This window comes from Jaculus jaculus, chromosome 8 (assembly GCF_020740685.1).
Source record: "Jaculus jaculus isolate mJacJac1 chromosome 8, mJacJac1.mat.Y.cur, whole genome shotgun sequence".
In the NCBI taxonomy this organism is placed as follows: Eukaryota; Metazoa; Chordata; class Mammalia; order Rodentia; family Dipodidae; genus Jaculus; species Jaculus jaculus.
The window spans coordinates 128867735-128885746 of record NC_059109.1 but is presented as its reverse complement, the minus strand read 5'-3'; the positions used below and the strand labels follow the sequence as shown (position 1 = coordinate 128885746).

The window sequence follows — 18012 nt, the reverse complement described above, 5'->3', positions numbered from 1 at the left end:
GAGGGAGGAAGTGTGATATAAAGCCAGAGGCAAAACCAGCCCGGAATCTGAGGACATCAGTAATGAATCGTCACTCGTACCAGCCCTTCCGAAAGAGCTGAGGCCGAGAACTTATAAGGAAGAGCTTGGGGCCTGGGAGATGGCCCAGCGGTTGTGACAGGAGCTTGCTGTGCAAGCATCAAGGTCTGCACTGCCCCGGGCGTGGCCACACACGCTTGTAACCCCAGTCCTGTCATACCTGTAACCCCAGTCCTGTAGGGAGACTGGAGGAGTGCTGGGACTTGCAGGCAGCTCCAGGTTCAGCGAGAGACTGTCTCAAAGAAACAAGCAGAAGCCTGATAGGAGTGGAACTCGAATTTCTCCTCTGACCTCTGTGTGAGCATAGGGTGTACACACACACAAAGATAAAGAAGGGGCTGGAGAGGTGGCTTAGTGGGTAAGACATTTGCCTTCAGCACCAAAGGACCCAGGTTCAGTTCCCCACTATCCACCTAAGCCAGATGCATAAGGTGGCACATGCATCTGGAGTTTGTTTGTGGTGGCTGGAGGCCTTGGTGTGCCCATTCTCACTCTCAAATAAATAAATTATACACATATATATGTATACACACACACACACACACACACACACACACACACACACATATATATATATATATAGAGAGAGAGAGAGAGCTCTTGGGCACATTTGCCAGAAGCTAGCTCATTTCAGACACGGGCATGGCTAGGGAATTTTCACACCAATCCAACCAGAAAGCACAACACCTCAAATCCTTCAAGACAGAAGCTCGGATAAAGAAAGAGGGGACATGGAATAGTGTCACTTGTAAAACGATAGCGCCCTCATGCCGAGAACAGCCAGTGCAGACAACTGGGTCCCTGGAAAAGACCTGACAGAACTGTCTCCCAGCTAAATCTACTTGCCATCTGGTCTTCTGTCTCACTTTCAAAAATTCCAAGACAGCCACAGGCACGCAGGAGAGAAATGAACTTCTTCTTCTCAGATTGGCTAAACTGTAAATAAACCTACTTTCCTTTACCAATTTCTGTTCCCTGTCTTTTCTGGAATACACGGAGGGGGGGGGTCCACACCAATGGGTTCTGGACCCTGAATGTCCAGTTACAGTAAGATTAGCTCCTCTGGGGAGGGACAGAGTGACCAGTGTGGCCAGAGTGGAGGACAAAGTGAGCAGAGGATGGGCTGGTCCTTGGGGGCTTTGTTTGGTTGTGTCTGAGTGAGGAGTAGGTCCAGAGACAGGTTGTGTGGAAAGTTCTGGTAGATACTTTTATTTTTTTGCTTGTCTCTGTGTGTGTGTGTGTGTGTGTGTGTGTGTGTGTGTGTGTATGCACATGCACACATGTGGGATGTCAGAAGTCAATTTTAGTTGTCTTCCTCGATTGCTCTCCATCTTGCTCTTTGAGACAGCTTCTCACTTGAAGCCAGGACTCACCTGATCCGGCTAGAGCAGGCAGCCAGTGAGACAAAGGACCCACTGCCTCTGACTCCTCAGCACTGGGATTATAGGTGTGAGCCACAAAGCTCTGCACTTTTTCACGGGTTCTGGGGATTTGAACTCGGGTCTTCATGCTTGCACGGCAAGTGCTTTACCTGCTGACCTATTCCCCAGCCCTTTCTCAGGGTGTTTTGGCAACAGGGTCTCATGGAGCCCAGGCTGGACTCAAACTCACTGTGTAGCTGAGGCTGACCTTGAAGTCTGAATCCTCCTGCTTCTGCTTCTCAACTGCTGGGGTTGCAGGTGTGCGCCACCACCCCTCCTTCTTGTAGGCTCCTTCTGCTATTTTGGGGAGACTGGACTGCATGGAGATGCAGGTAGAAGCGTAGCAGTTGGGCAGACCACTGACTGGAGCTTTCTGGGAGACCCAGGGCGAGAGCCAGGCCTCCTGGATCACAGCTTCAGATGGCCCCAATGTTTTTAAGCACCTGTGCCAAGCAGAGGACACTCTGCAGACCCTTTACCCTGACAGTCATGACTACCTCAAAACAATCCTCAGGTAAGGGACACCATTGACGCCCCTGTCTCCAGATAAGAACCTGGGCTCTGGATGTTAACCCACACGTCCGAGGCCTCCCAGGATGTCAATGGATGTCTCTCTGGAACCCACCTTTAAGGGCTGTACAAGTAAGTAAGGGTGCGGATCCCCGAGTGCCCAGTAGAGTGGCCACAGCCCAGAAGAGCCCCGAGGGCTCAGGGCAGTCCTGGGTGGCCCCAGCATTCTTGCCCAACAGGATGAAAAATGCAGGTCGGAGTGAGTGGGGGTTGGGCTGGGGAGCCTGTTCCGGAGGAATGTGGCGGGAAAGCCTTCCTTTACCCCCCCCACCACATGTCCTCTCTGTCCCCTCCTAGCCTCGCCTCCCCCTGCATCGCCTCTTTCTATCTCAAGGAGGGAGTACGCCTCCCCAGTTCTCCCTCCTCCCACGCGTCCTCCCTCCCTGCTCCTCCCCCCATCCTCCTTTTCCAGGCCAGCCCCCGGGGCTGGGGCGGGGGGCGGGCCGGGTGCGGTGAGTACCTGCGGTGGCCGGGACCGCGCGCACGGCCACCAGCCATGTCCTGGGCCGCGCTCCTCGGCCTGCTGGCCGCGCTGCTGCTGCTGCTGCTGCTGACCCGCCGGCGCGCGCGGTGAGTGTCCCCACCGTGGTCCGGGAGGGGGTGGGCAGGGACATCCTCTGGGTCCCCGCTCTTCCCCATCTCTCCTGGCCTGGGCTCCATCCTCATCCATCCCGACCCGGCGCTGAGGCCGGGGACCAGCCAGCTCCTGCGGTGAAGTGGGGGTCCCAGGCTCAGCATTGTAACGTCTGCCAGGGGAGAAACTGAGGCCAGCCAAGGACGCCCCCTCCCTTGAGGTCCCACAGCCTGGACAGGGTAGAGCCAGGACCCTTGTTCCTGAAAAGTTTTTCCTGCCCCAGGAGGAATCTGTGATTTAGGAGTTAAAGGAATCCTAGTGGTAGTTCTTCTCTTTGTAAAATATCTCAACCTTAATTTGAAGTGTACAAGGAATATCAGGGTGCATTTGTCTTAAAACAAGCACGAACCCTGTGGTAGATAGGACTGAAGCCTTCTAACGTCCCTTCTAGCCACCCCACCCTTCCAGACTGTCTAGGCCACTCTGGTCGCTCACGTAGGGTGGAACTTTCCAGATTAAAATAGCAATAATAAAATAAAATACACTTTCTTATTTGAGACTAGTTTGAGATTTACAGAAACGTTGCAAAGACAGGCCAAAAAAGACGTCAAACTTCCTCACATCGCTGTTTTCTTCTTCAGTGAGCGATGCACGGTCTTAGGGGGAGACTTGCTACTCCTGTAAATCTGCCCTGGCTGTGGCTGTTAGCCGGACTTCAGACCTTTCTGGGATTGCCTTGGTCTTGTCAGTTAACATCCAGGATCTGGTCCTGGCCACCACATTGCCTGTAGCTGTCTTGGTTTCTCCACCTCCCCAGATGTTTTCATACTTAAGCTTTCATACTCAGGGTGTGTGATAATCCAGGGTTGTGTGTGTGTGTGCGCGCGCGTGCGTGTGTGTTTACATTAGAGCGCCCGAAAACTCCAGAAACCCTGGGAACTTTAATTTTCAAACAATATGCGAGTTGAGTTTTCCAACAATAAGCTCACTGTATTTTTCTTCACCCTCTAGGCACTTTTCCAGGTGCAAATTCAAACTATGTATTCAATCATCCGCCTGAATAGAAAGGAGAGGGGGGGAAAAAAGCATTCCTCCCAAGGAAAAGGGTGTTTTCCCTAAATCCGGGGGCTTTCTCGGTGGGTGCCGAGTCGGGGTGTTTTCCTCAGGCTTGTACAGCTGTTTTCCTCACTCCAGATTTTAGATTTAAAAATCCCTTCCTGGTGTCCCGTGGAGATAAGTGACGGAGCGAGCACCTCGTTTTGTTTCCGTCCCTTGTGATGGACTTTTTGGTTATTTCGAACATTTTCCATATATTAGACCATATGCTGTCATTTGCCTGCAGGGCCATCCCCCTGGGGCCTTCTGGGACACAGGACACCTAGACACCTGTCTTCCTCTTGCAGGGGAGGTCCCACCCTAAGGGACACATTATTGTTCTCTGCCCTAGTTTCCCAGTGTTTGAAGTTAGGGTGATGGTGACTGGCCCAACAGAGCTGCTGGGCAGGAGGAACACCCCCACAATGCTGTTTGGGCCGAAGCTTGCTGACTATCACCCTGAACACGCATTTATTTCAGGGTGAGCCTTTGGCTTGTATATCTGTGGGCAGCTGGGTCATTGAGGGGGCTTGAGAGAGCCTATGGCAATGGAGCCAGTGGCAGCTGGTGGATGATATTGTGGCCCCTGAGAGGGACATTGGGAACCTAAATTCAGGCCCCTAATCTCACTTTTCTTTACATCTTGTCCAGGGTAGGGGAGCATGTGGCTACCCCCACTCTACAGATGAGGAAACTGAGGCTGAGAGAGATCAAGCGACCTGCTTAGGGTCTGTCATGATTAAAACTCTGAACCTCGGAAGTTCTAATTTTCAGGAAAGATGAATCCTTGCTCTCCCTCATTTTGCACCGCTGACCAGACAGCTCAAAAATCTTCAAATCCTGTGACCTTAAGCAGATAAGGCTTAAGACACAAGCCGAAAAGTCTTAAGGAACAACAGTTAGTCAGGTTTTGGAAACAGACATGCGTACACAGTGACCCACGGTTTGGGTGGAAATATGCAAGGCTCTCCCCACACGCACCTCCCCCCCCGCCCTGTTCCATTCCTTTCTCCTGACCAAATCCCGAGGGGGTGTTTTCAGAGCCCCTACCAGACCAGACAGTTGAGGCTTGAAGAGGTTACGTGACTCTCCTAAAATCACACAAAAAGTATATTCCAATGCAGTCAGTCTCCAAATCCACACTTGTCCCAGAAAAAAATAATAAACATATATATGTATGTATATTTATTTTACTAGGAGAGGTCAGTAAGTGTGTCTGCCTCCAGCATAAAAAAACTTTGTAAACTTCTTAGTTATGATTCAACCGTGCAGAAAATGAATGGTGTAAAAAAGAAGCCATGTCCATATTCTGATTTGAGAGTCACTGGTGGAGGCCTGTAATCCCAGCACTTGGGGGGACTGAGGTGGGAAGATCACTGTGAGTTCAAGGCCAGGATAGGCTAGAACTCATGAGACCTTGCCTGAAAACAACAAACAAGCAAGAAGGAGGAAGGGGAAGAGGAGACTCCAAACACACACAAAAAAAATTCAGATGTCATCTTTCGTCCCTGAATATTTCAGAATGAATCAAAAGACAATGAAAATCCCAATGCCAGGCTGGAGAGATGGCTTCACAGTTAAGGTGCTTGCCTGTAATGCCTAAGAACCCCAGTTCAAGACCCCGGAACCAACATAAGCCAGATGCACATGGTGGCACATGCATGTGGAGTTCATTTGCAGTGGCTAGAGGCCCTGGGAACACCTAATCTTTCTTTCTAAAAAGAAAAAGAAAAAAGAAATCCAATTCTATGAGCCTCTCAAGGTAAAACCTGCCTGTCACTGGCTTGTGCTTTCCTGTTCAAATTCAAATTTCTGCATTTATGGGAAGAATTTCAAAGCCCTGTCTAGCAAGTGTTCCCACCCCTCCCCGGGACAGTGTGGAGTGCTGGGAGCTGGAGTTGGGAGCTTCCGGGATGGCCTCTCAGAGGCCAGTGACCTGCCATGTAGGAACCAGTTCAATCTTGTTTTCTGGGCCTCAGTTTCCCCATCAGTACTCAGGTGGCTTGCAGAAGTATGCTCAGTCCTCAGATACTTACCAAGCCGAGTGTCTGCTCTTCTTTGGGCCAGGGGTGTTGAGCGCCATCTCTGGGTGGGAGGACCTATTGCTGGGGGTCCACAGGAAGGATTCTCGGGCCTCAGGGCCTGGCGTGGGTCCTGCAGGAGGCAGGATTTGGGGCCGGAACAAATTGGTGTCACTCTTAACACACAGAAACCAGAAGTCACCAAATGGGGTTCCGATTTCTGGTTTAGCCCCTGATGGGTCAGGCTAGTACAACTCGGTACCAAGACAGAGCAAATGATATGCAGAACTTCACGTTTTCAGCTTCTGGTGAAGATGGGAAGATGTAGCCATGTTTTCCTGGACAGGGAAGTGCAATCCTTTCTAGCCCCAGGCCTCAGCACTCCCTCTAGCCCTTCTGTGTACCATAGGGCTTCCTCAGCTGTTGTTTTAAACATTTTTTTTAAAAAATTTTATTATTTTATTTTATTTATTTATTTGCAAGCAGAGAGAGATAGAGAGAAGAGAGCTAGAGAGAGAGAGGATGGGCACGCTAGAGACTCTAGCCACTGCAAATGAACTCCAGACACATGTGCCTCCTTGTGCATCCGGCTAAGGGTCCTGGGGAATTGAACCTGGGTCCTTTGGCTCCGCAGGCAAACGCCTCAACCGCTAAGCCATCTCTTCAGCCCTAAAGATGTTTTTATTATTTATTTATTTCTTGGCAGAGAAAAGGAGAAAGAGAGAGAGAGAGTGAGTGTAGGCATACCACGGTCTCTTACTGCTTGCAAACAAACTCCAGATCCACTTTGTGCATCTGTCTGTATGTGGATAGTGGGGAAATGAACCCAGGCCAGCAGGCTTTGCAGGCAAATACTTTTAACCACTGAGCAATCTCCCCAGTCCTGTTTTTATTTTATTTTATTTTTTTTTATTTAAGGGAGTGAGCACCAGCAAGAGAGAGAATTGGCACACCAGGTGGTCAGCCGCTGAAATTGAACTCCAGATGCTTGCGCCACCTAGTGGGCATGTACAGCCTTGTGCTTGACTCACCTTTGTGCCTGGCTTACCTGGGATCTGCAGAGTGGAACATGGGTCCCTAGGCTTCGCCGGCCACGTGCCTTAACTGCTAAGCCATCTCTCCAGTCTCCTGTTCCCCCCTTTTTTTTTTGTAATGTTGATTAGTAATCTGACTGTTTCAAAAGCAGGAAACATAAACCAGAGTAAGAAAGTTTCTATCCAGGCACGTGCTTTCTCTAACAAAGAAAGCAGTAGGTGGGGGAAGCAGTATGTAAAAGAATAGAGCCCTCCCCCCCATTGTTGACAGATAGAGACCCATGGAAGCCTACTGGTGAGCCCCAGGGGAGACTGCGTTAAACTGGCTCTCTAGTTTTATGTCATCGCCGCAGTCTTTAGAGGGGAGCCATTCACTGATGAAGCTCAGGTCATTCCAGCTGAGCAGAATTCAGTTGCACTCTCTTCCCCTGAAAACCTTCCCAGGGCCTCCCACTGGGCTCAGCTGAAAGCTGCACAGAGAGGTTGAGCAGCCTCCCATCCTGTGTGTGAACATTAAACCCCTGCTGTCTTGGCATATCCATTTTGAGAGGGTCCTATTGCTAGGAGCTGCGGGGGGGGGGGGGGGGATGTGGGTGACACCCCTCTTCTCCCCCCTCCCCTGCTCCACAGAGGCTCCGGGAGGGACAGAGAAAGAGCCACAGAGAAGGTGTGTGTGTGTGGGGGGGGTCTTAGAGACCTCCCATCTGGTAGGAATTAACACTGGGGCAGAAGGGTGTCTCGGTATTCGAACGTGGATGAACGTGGATGAACGGGCAGTAAGAGCCTGGTGGGCAGGATCCTGGGAAGGGAGGGTCAAGTTCATGTCTTTTCCCTCCCCACCCACATCTCCCAGGCCTGGAAGAGCCTCAAAAAAGTAAAAGTGAGTGTGGGCTGTGGGCAAGGCGGAGACCGCAGGCTCTGAAATAGAACCTCTCCCTGCCCCGTCCGCAGACTGAGTCAGCCTGGGAATGCGGCTTTGGCCCCGGCTGGCTTGGGGTCCTGCGCAGGGGGAGCGGCCTGCCACATGGTGGGAGTGGGGGGTGGTTAGAGTCTGGGCTTCAGCTTCCTGCCTTTGTTCCGCAGTCTCCTTGGGCTTCCCTGAGGGAAAGAGGGAACTTGCCAGAAATAACAGCTGGCTGGCTGGGGCGCCCCGCTGTGGGGCAAGGCCCAGAAGCCCCTAGCTCCGCTGAAGGCTGTGCGTGTGGACCAGTTGCTGATTTCGCTCAGGATCTCCTCTTCCTTAGCTGCAAAGTGGGGGTGCAAATGCTCGCCAGGGGAGAGACCTGGGGAGCATCAGGAGCCTGGGGCTGGCATTCAGTCTGCCTGGTTACAAACCTGGCCTCTCTGCAGGTCCCTGATAAGCGCAGCAACCCCTCTGTGCCTCAGTTTCCTCCTCTGTAAAATGAGCTTGTTGGCAAGAGCTACTCCTCACAGGGCCAGGGGGTGAGTCACGTGGTTCCTGGGCAAGGTGCTCCGCCTGTGCTCCCCGCATGAGGCTCCGCCTGTCAGTGGCTGCTACCAAGCAAAGAGACAGTGGCTGATGCTCTGTCACTGGGCACCTGGGAGGCTTCTGGGTCTTTCTTCCAAGGTGCTCCTGGCTACCAGATGTCAGGGCTCTCGTAGGTGCCCCAGAACCCTCTCTGCCCTGGTCGCAGCCTGGCAGGGTCCACAGTTGTTGTTCCTGCCATTTTACAGACCACGAAACTGAGGCAGAGAGCAACAAAGTCCTAAGTTGGCAAGCAGTATGGCTGGGATTTGAAGCCAGGAAGTGTGGTGACCAAGTTCAGGCTCAGGCGAGATCTGCTGCTCTGGGTCCTGTCTCCCCAGATTCTGGCCCCGGCTGATGAGGTGTCAGGGTGTGTGGTAGGTACATCCATGACATCTTAGTTCAGACTTCTGAGTGATGGGGAAAAGAAAGGTCACTCGTAGCTCCTGATGACTCCACCTCGTCCTGGCTTTCCAAGTCTCCTCTGGGCCCCTAGAGGCTGGGCTCAGATGACAGCTCAGAGGCAGGTTGGTGGGGGAAGACGCTTTTATTCCCCCCCCGCCCCGAGATAGGGTCTCATTCTAGCTCTGGCTGACATGGAATTCACTATGGAGTCTCAGGGTGGCCTCAAACTCACGGCAGTCCTCCTACCTCTGCCTCCAAGTGCTGGGATTAAAAGCGTGCGCCACCACGCCCGGCGGGAGACATTTCTTGTCTCTTCACACCCTCTCTGGGTCTGCTTCTGTCTTCTCGCCGTCCCCCCCACCCCCAGTCCTGGTCATCCTGTCCGCCCCCATTTTACCCTGTGGGAGTTGCTGGTGGCCAGGCAGATGGGAGAGTAGGGAGCAGGGGAGGGCAGGAAGGTGGAAGGAAGCAAGTTTCTATCCTGGACAATGTGAGCAGAAGCCCTCTGCTCTGGAAGCCGGGCAGCTGATGCCAAGCCCGCTCTCCTGGGTGGTCATCAGAGTCTCCTGGCGCCATCCTCCTTCCTCTTACCTGTCTGTTGCCACCCTGTGAAAACAGTCACGTCACTTCCTGGCTCCTTGTGTGCTTCAAAGCCTCCGCTGGATCCGATCACATTTGACATAGAAGCCGGACTCTCACCTTGGCCTTCGGGTCCGCATGCTCATTTCTGACATCATCGCCTACGTGTCACCTGTATCATCTCCACTCTGGCCACCAGCTCCTGTTGTCTTGAAAATCCCATTCAGCGTGTTGCCTCCCCAGGGCCCTTATAGTTGCCGTCCCCTCACCTATAGAACGCTCTCGCCATCCTTCCAGAGTCTTCTCATCCCTCAAGTCTTTTCACACGGACTCTCCCTGGGGATACCCTCCTTGACCACCTGTGAGTCATCCGCCCACTGTCTTTTTTTTTTTTTCGAGGTAGGGTCTTGCTCTAGCTCAGGCTGACCTGGAATTCACCATGGAGTCTCAGGGTGGCCTCGAACTCACAATGATCCTCCTGCCTCTGCCTCCCCAGTGCTGGGATTAAAGTCGTGCGCCACCACGCCCCGGCCCTTGACATTTTTTTCTTTATGACATGGATTAACGTACCGTCACATTCACCCATTTCAAGCGTATATTCACAAGGTTGAACGCCTTCACCACTAATTTCAGAACATTCTCACCTTGCCGAGAAACCTTGAACCCATTAGCAGCCGTTCTCCCTTCTGCTGTCTGCACCCCACTTGTCCGTTCCTGTCCTGGTGGCCGTCCTCATTCCGTGAAAGTTGGAAGCGCGCGGCCTGTGGCAGTTTGTGTCTGACTTCTTTTTTTTTTTTTTTAAATATTTTTTAATTAATTTATTTATTTGAGAGTGACAGACACAGAGAGAAAGACAGATAGAGGGAGAGAGAGAGAATGGGCGTGCCAGGGCTTCCAGCCTCTGCAAACGAACTCCAGACGCGTGCGCCCCCTTGTGCATCTGGCTAACATGGGACCTGGGGAACCGAGCCTCGAACCGGGGTCCTTAGGCTTCACAGGCAAGCGCTTAGCCACTAAGCCATCTCTCCAGCCCCGTGTCTGACTTCTTTAACTTAGCAGTGTGTCTTGCAGCAGGTTCCTCCATGTGGAAGCATGAATTACCACTCCAGTCTTTTTTTTTTTTTTTTTTTTTGGTTTTTTGAGGGAGGGTTTTATTCTGGCCCAGGCTGACCTGGAATTCACTATGAAGTCTCAAGGTGGCCTTGAACTCATGGCAATCCTCCTACCTCTGCCTCCCGAGTGCTGGGATTAAAGGTGTGCGCCACCACACCCGGCCTTTTTTTTTTTTTAATGAGAGAGAGAGAATTGGTGCACCAGGGCCTCCAGCCACTGCAAACAAACTCCAGACGTGTGCGCCCCCTTGTGCTCATGTGTGACCTTGCGCGCTTGCATCACTGTGTGTTTCTGGCTTATGTGGGATCTGGAGAGATGAACAAGGGTCCTTGGGCTTCACAGGCAAGAGCCTTACCCGATAAGCCATCTCTCCAGCCCCTCACTTTAGCCTTTTCCATGGCTGAATATAGAGCGTGGCATGGGCAGAACCACATCTGGTTGATCTTGTCACTTCTCAGTGGGCACTGGGTTGTGTCTACCTGGTTCCTGTTATGAACAAGGCTGCTGTGAACAGTCATGAACACACCTGTGTGTGTCAATGTGTGTTTCCACTTCGTGGGTTTGGTTCCTGTGCCATGTAGTGACTCTCTTTAGCTGAGGAACTACCAGACTGGGATTTTTTGTTTGTTTGTTTGGTTGGTTGGTGGGGTTTTTCAAGGTAGGCTCTTGCTGTAGCCCAGGCTGACCTGGAATTCACTATGTAGTCTCAGGCTGGCCTTGAACTCATGGTGATCCTCCTACCTCTGCCTCCCAAGTGCCAGGGTTAAGGGCATGGGACACCAGAGCCATCTCCCCAGCCCCAGACTGGTTTTAAAAGCAGCCACAGGGGCTAGAGAGATGGCTTAGTGGTTAAGGGGCTTGCCTGCAAAGCCAAAGGGCCCGGATTCAATTCCCCAGTGCCCACATAAGCCAGATGCACAAGGTGGCACATGCGTCTGGAGTTCATTTGTAGTAGCTGAAGGCCCCAGCATACCCATTCTCTCCCTTCCTCTCTCTCTCTACCTGTCTCTCTCTCAAATATATTTATAGTTATTTATTTATTTGAGAGAGAGGGAAAGAGGCAAATATATATATAGAGAAAGAATGTGCTGGGTGTGGTGGTGCACACCTTCAATCCCAGCACTTGGAAGACAGAGGTAGAAGGATTACCATGAGTTTAAGGCCACCCTAAGACCACATAGTGAACTCCAGCTCAGTTTGGGCTAGGGTGAGAGCCTACCTCAAAAAAAGAAAAAAGAGAGAGAGAGAGAGAGAGAGAGAGGAGAGAGAATGAGTGCACCAGAGCCTCTAGCCACTGCAAATGAACTACAAATGCATGTGCCAACCATATCTGGTTTATGTGGGTACAGGGAATTAGAACCTGAGTCCTTAGGCTTCACAGACAAGCACCTTAACCACTAAGCTATCTCTCCAGCCCCAAAATAAAATATTTTAAATTTTTTTTTTGTTTATTTGAGAGCGACAGAGAGAGAAAGAGTGAGAGAGAGAATGGGCGCGCCAGAGCTTCCAGCCACTGCAAACGAACTCCAGACACGTGCGCCCCCTTGTGCATCTGGCTAACATGGGTCCTGGGGAATCTAGCCTCAAACCAGGGTCCTTAGGCTTCACAGGTGAGCGCTTGACTGCTAAGCCATCTCTCCAGCCCTTTTTGTTTGTCAAGGTAGGGTCTTGCTGTAGCCCAGGCTGACCTGGAATGCACTTTGTAGTCTCAGGGTGGCCTTGATCTCAAGGCAATCCTTCTACCTCTGCCTCCCAAATGCTGGGATTAAAGGCATACGCCACCACACCCGGCTCAAAAATAAAATATATTTTTTAACAAAGCAGCCACAGCCCTACACATGCCAATATAGGTTCCCATTCTTACACATCCTTGCAAACACTTAAAAAATTGGGGGGCTGGGGTGATTGCTCACTGGCTAGAGGCATTTGCTTGCAAAGTCTACAGCCTGAGTTCGGCTCTCCAGGACCCATGTAAGACCAGATGCACAGAGTGGCACATGTGTCTGGAGTTCATTTGCAGTGGCAAAAGATCCTGGCTCGCCTATACTCTCTCTCTCTCCTTCCCTCAAGTAAATAAATATATATATTTTTGGAAGTAGGGTTTTATTTTAGCCCAAGATGACCTGGAACTCACTGTGTAGTTGAGGTTTGGCCTCAAACTCATGGCAATCTTCCTACCTCAGCTTCCCGAGTGCTGGGTTAAAGGCAAGTGTGACCACATCCGGCAATAAAAACATCCAAACACACAAAAAAATTTGGGGGGATATTGTGGATGCTGTATGTATGCGGTGTATATGTGTGTGTGTGTGTGTGTGTGTGTGGTATGTACACATGTCTGTGCACATACATGCATCCCATGCGCATGTGTGCAGAGGCCAGAGGAGAACATCGAGTGTCCTCCATGGCTCTTCCATGTTGTTTTCTGGAGACAGAGTCTCTCTCTGGACCTGGAGCTGCCGTTTTCAGTCACCCTGGCTGACGAGCGAGCCCTGGAGAGCCTCCTGCGCTAGAGATCAAACTAGAACTGGCGCCCTCTTGTTCTCACAGCAAGTGCTCCTCCCCAGCCCCCCAAATTCATGTTTCTACTGCCGCCTTCCCGGTGGGTGTAGAAAATCGTACCCAGTGGTGGGTTTGGGTTTCCCCAGTGACTGAGGGTGCTGGGTGGCTTTCCATTGCTCACTGGCCATTGGGGCTTCTTTGGAGAACTTTTTTTGTTCATGGAGAATTTTCTGTTCACATCTTTTTTTTCCTTTTCACAGTTATTTATCTACTGGTGGTTTTTTTGTTCTTTGGCAGTGCAGGTTCAGGGGCTTGAACCTAGGGCCTTGTGCATGGAAGGCAAGTGCTCTACCTCTGAGTTGTACACCACCAGCCCCTGTGTTTCTTATCTTATTTATTTGCAAGCAGAGAAAGAGAGAGAGAGAGAGAGAGAGAGACTGGGCACACCAGAGCCTCTAGCTGCTGCAAACAAACTCCAGATGAATGTGCCATTTTGTGTGTATGACTTTATGTGGGTACTGAGGAATCAAACCCTGATCTTTAGGCTTTGCAGGCAAGCACCTTAACTGCTGAGCAATCTCTCCAATCCCATGCCCTATTTATTGTATTTTATTGATTTACTTATTTTTAGAGAGAGACAGAAAATTGGTGTGCCAGAGCCTCAGCCACTGCAATTGAACTCCAGATGCTTGCGCCACCTAGTGGGCGTGTGTGACCTTGCACTTGCCTCACCTTTGTGGGTCTGGCTAATGTGGGATCTGGAGAGTAGAACATGGGTCCTTAGTCTTCATAGGCAAGCGCCTTAACCACTAAGCCATCTCTCCAGCCTGGATGATGATGATCATCATCATCATCATTATTATTGGTTTTTTGAGGTAGGATTTTGCTGTAGCCCAGGCTGACCTGGAACTCTCTAGTCTTAGAGTGGTCTCAAACTCACAGAGATCCCCCTACCTCTGCCTCCTGAATGCTGGGATTAAAGGTGTACACCACCATGCTCCACCTATTTATTTTATTTATGTGAAAGAGAAAGAGAACATATGGTCATGTCAGGGCCTTTTGCCCCTGCAAACGAACTCCAGACACATATGCCACTTTGTGTGTCTGGCTTTGTGTGGGCTGGGGAACTGAACCCTGGGCCTGCAGGCTTTACCAAGCAAGCACCTTTAAGTCCCTGAGCCATCTCTCTAGGCCCTCGTGTGTGTGTGTGTGTGTGTGTGTGTTTTAAAACAACACCTCAGGGCTGGAGAGATGGCTTAGTTAAGGCTTTTGCCTGCAAAGCCAAAGGACCCAGGTTTGATTGCCCAGGACCCACGTAAGCCAGATGCACAAGGAGGCGCACACGTCTGGAGTTCGTTTGCGGTGGCTGAAGGCCCTGGTGTGCTCATTCTTTCTCTGCCTCTTTCTCTCAAATAAATAAATAAAATATGTTAAGAATGTATGTAATCCAGGCTGGTCTCAAAATCTGTGATCCTCCCTCAAGTGTGTCACCTTTATTTCCCTTGTCACTCTTCATTCTGATGTAGCTTAGGGGCCCATCTGCTGGGCTCCCTGCTGAATCGCTGCATTGGCAGCGCACAGGCCATTGGCTGCCTCATGGTTAAAGTTTGGTGAGCAAATGAGTCATTGAGGGAGGAGGGGCTGTGATGAGTCACACACTCGTCCATTCATTCATTTGCTCATTCATTCCTACATTCAGACAGCAGGTGGGTGTCGGGGGCCCTCTGCACCTCTGTGCCTTTGCCTAAGTCTGAAGTGGGGTCCTAACCAGAGTCTCAGGCACTCCCGGGAGGGGGAGTTGCATAGTGTAGTGAGTCTCTCACCATGACACTCATGTGACTTCCCTAGCCCACAGCCCCGGCTCCCCCCCTCCCCCCGGGCTTCTTGGGGAGGCCATCAGCTGTGCTTTGTAAGAACCCCGTCCCTGCAACAGCCAGACCCCAGCTCACCATGGAGGCAGTGCGGAGGAGTCCGCTCCTCTCTCCCTGCCTATTGCCAGTAGAGACCCTCCTTGTTCTCAAAGCCAGCAGCAGGGATCCTCCCTTGTGCCACATCTTCTGCTTTGAATCTTGTCACCAGGAATAGCCCTGCCCGCCCCCACCCCTCATTACGACAGGCCAGGAGGGAGAGAAAGCGGTTTTCAGCACCGTCCCCGCTGCCCACTCTGTGGAGGGGGGTCGAGGCTCATCTTCCATTCTGTCTTCCCTCGTAGCTTCAAGTCCATCCACTCGTTCTTTCAGAACCCTGTGACATTGTGTCGCACATAACCTTCCCACCCTGGGCTGAATCAACCAGTGTGCTCAGGCCGTGAGGGGAGTCAGACAGAGATGACACTTGAGCCCTGCCATCTTCTGTCACCCAAACCGTGACCTCTTCTGTCCCTTGCGTAGGAAAGGATGTGTGAGATGACCGGAACCCACGCTGGCTCAGACAGCTCTGTGTATTTCTACCACTGGGTGCTGGAGGGTTCTCCGGCCTGCAGGGAGAATGTGCACCCACACTGTGGAGCAGACATTGCCTGCACCCCGAGTCTCTGCCCCTAGTCCGTTCCCTCCCTAGCAACCAAAAGCATCCTGCAAACCTCCTCCAATCTGGTTCCTTCACGGCTCCCACCTGACACAAAATGTCTCCTCTCGTGCCGGGCGTGGTGGCGCACACCTTTAATCCCAGCACTCGGGAGGCAGAGGTAGGAGGATCGCTGTGAGTTCGAGGCCATCTTGAGACTGCAGAGTGAATTCCCAGTCAGCCCGGGCAAGAGTGAGACCCTACCTTGAAAAACAAAACAAGTATGCTCTCACAGCTGCCTCCACGACTGTGGGGTCTCTCTGGCCGCACCCGTTTCTCTTTGCTCCTGTCAGTCCACCCTGGGCATCTGTCCTTTCCGTCCACAAGACCGGACCTCGGGACCTCTGCTCTTCTCTCTTCCTGGAGAGATCTTCTTTCAGGTGTCTTTGCGTCCCAGCCTCCCACCTCCAGGGCTTCGCGTGCCTGGCTGGCACTACCTGTCCCTTTCCTTGTTTTGTGGCACCGTCATAACGACTGCGGCTTCTGCAGGAGACCTGGCGAGCCTCCCTTGGACCTGGGCAGCATCCCCTGGCTGGGCCACGCCCTGGACTTCGGCAGAGACGCTGCTGGCTTCCTCACACGGATGAAGCAGAAGCATGGGGACGTGTTTACTGTGAGTGCCTGGGCGGTGGCAGGTGAGGGGGTGCTGGTGGGGAGGGGGAGAACTGGAGAGCCAGCTCACTACGGGACCCTTGGATGCCAACTCCTTAGCACCCATTAACTGCCCATCTGTCACCTGCTTTCTGTCCTTCGGTACCCCCCAGTGCTTCTCTGAGCGCTGCTCCTGTAGTGTCTCCCAGCATGGAGCTGGCAGGCACCTAAGGTCGGCCCAACACTTGCCACCCTTCAGCTTCCAGGTATCTGTCCGCCATCTGTCTTCCCCTTAACATCTGCTTCCCGGCCGTCTATGCAGCATCTTTCCAGCCGCCGTCCATCCTAATATCCGCCACTGTTCATTCACAGTTCACCTCCATCTGTGGTAGTCACTTCTTCATCACTGGGGCCAAAATGCCCAGCAGACGACTCAAGGGAGGAAGGACGTTTTCTGCTCAGTTTCAGAGGGTTCTGTCCACGGTCACTCGGCCCCATGCTTGTGGGCAGAACTGTAGAACCTGTGACAGAGCTCATTTTCACTTCTTTTCTAATTTTTATTTTATTTTTATTATTTATTTATTTGAGAGAGAGAGAGAAAGAGACAGAGAGGAAGAAAGGGAATGGGTGCACCAGGGCATCCGGCCACTGCAAATGAACACCAGATGCGCCTTGTGCATCTGGCTTACTTGGGTCCTGGGGAATTGAACATGGCTTCTCAGGCAAGCGTCTAAACAGCTAAGCCATCTCTCCAGCCCATTGTGTTCATTTCTTGCAGACAGGAAGCTGAGAGGGCGGGGAGGGAGAGGCCAGGATGGGGTACTGCCCCACAGACACATCCCTGTGACCTACTGCCCCTGTTAGGTCCCTGGTCACCACCTTGAAGGGATTAATCCACTGATTAGATGAGAGCCCCAGAGTGATCTATTCTCTCTAGAACACACCCTAGGCATTCCTCAATGCAGGCAAGTTGACAAGATTAACTGTCATACCTCTACCATCCACTTACCTGTCTTTCTGTGTACACCCATCCACCTGGCTCTCATTCCTGGAGTCAATTTTCACAATCATTTCTCCATTTATCTACCCATCTACCACCACCCAACACTCACCCATCTGTCCATTCAATATCTAACATGGTCTGTCTATTCTGTGTACTTCTGTCTTCATCCACCCATCCCTTCACACCCATCGCCCACCACCCTCCACCCACCCATGTGTCCATCACACCCTCTCAAGCACCCATCACCCACCTCCTCCCATCATGCCTCCAGCTTCCAGCACTGGTCCTTCAGGCAGCTGCCTGATATCTATTTAGCATCTTGTTACCCAAGTTCCCAGCATTCATTCATATCATTTCCAACCAACTTGTCCCTGCCCACCTACCCTGGCGAGATTCACTGAGTGTCCTTCCGTCTGTTCACTCAGCTCAGGCTCTGCACTGGCATCTACTGAACACCTCCTCTCCTTTCCTTCCTTCCTTCCTTCCTTCCTTCCTTCCTTCCTTCCTTCCTTCCTTCCTTCCTTCCTTCCTTCCATTGCCCTTCTATTTATTCTTCCTTCGTTTATTCTTTCTTCCTTTTTTATTCATGCTTTCTTTCTTCTATCCATCTATCCATTCACTAAGTTGCCCTGGATTGCCTTGAACTTGCTCCATAGCCTAGGCAGGCCTTGAACTTACCATCTTCCTGCCTTAGCCTCCCGAGCAGCGGGAAAGATAGGTCTGTGCCACGCGGCCTCACTACAGCCTTTGAATTCAGAAAAGCACCGACTTTCAGTCTTGGCCTTGCTGCTCCTCAGCGGCAGATCTTGGGCACACTATCCCTTCCCCAACCTTGCTTTTGTGGCTGTAGATGGGTCAATGACAGTCCCTCCCTACGTCACAGGCTGGGAGGGGTAGGTGAGAATACTGGCTGCTAAGTGCCTCGTGGGACAGCACCTCCCTGGAGTGTGAACTCTTGACCACTGGGGTCTGCAGCGG

General features: G+C 51.8%; 1 protein-coding gene across 1 annotated transcript in view; it reads left to right on the top strand.

The window, feature by feature from the left end:
• The first annotated feature begins 2362 nt into the window (after positions 1-2362).
• Positions 2363-18012, top strand: part of Ptgis (prostaglandin I2 synthase) — a 42216-nt gene continuing 26566 nt past the window's right edge. The window contains exons 1-2 of the mRNA XM_004663874.2: positions 2363-2639; positions 15930-16053. Of these exons, the coding sequence (XP_004663931.1) occupies positions 2566-2639; positions 15930-16053 (198 nt within the window). The 5' untranslated portion in view covers positions 2363-2565. The remainder of the gene's footprint in view (positions 2640-15929; positions 16054-18012) is intronic.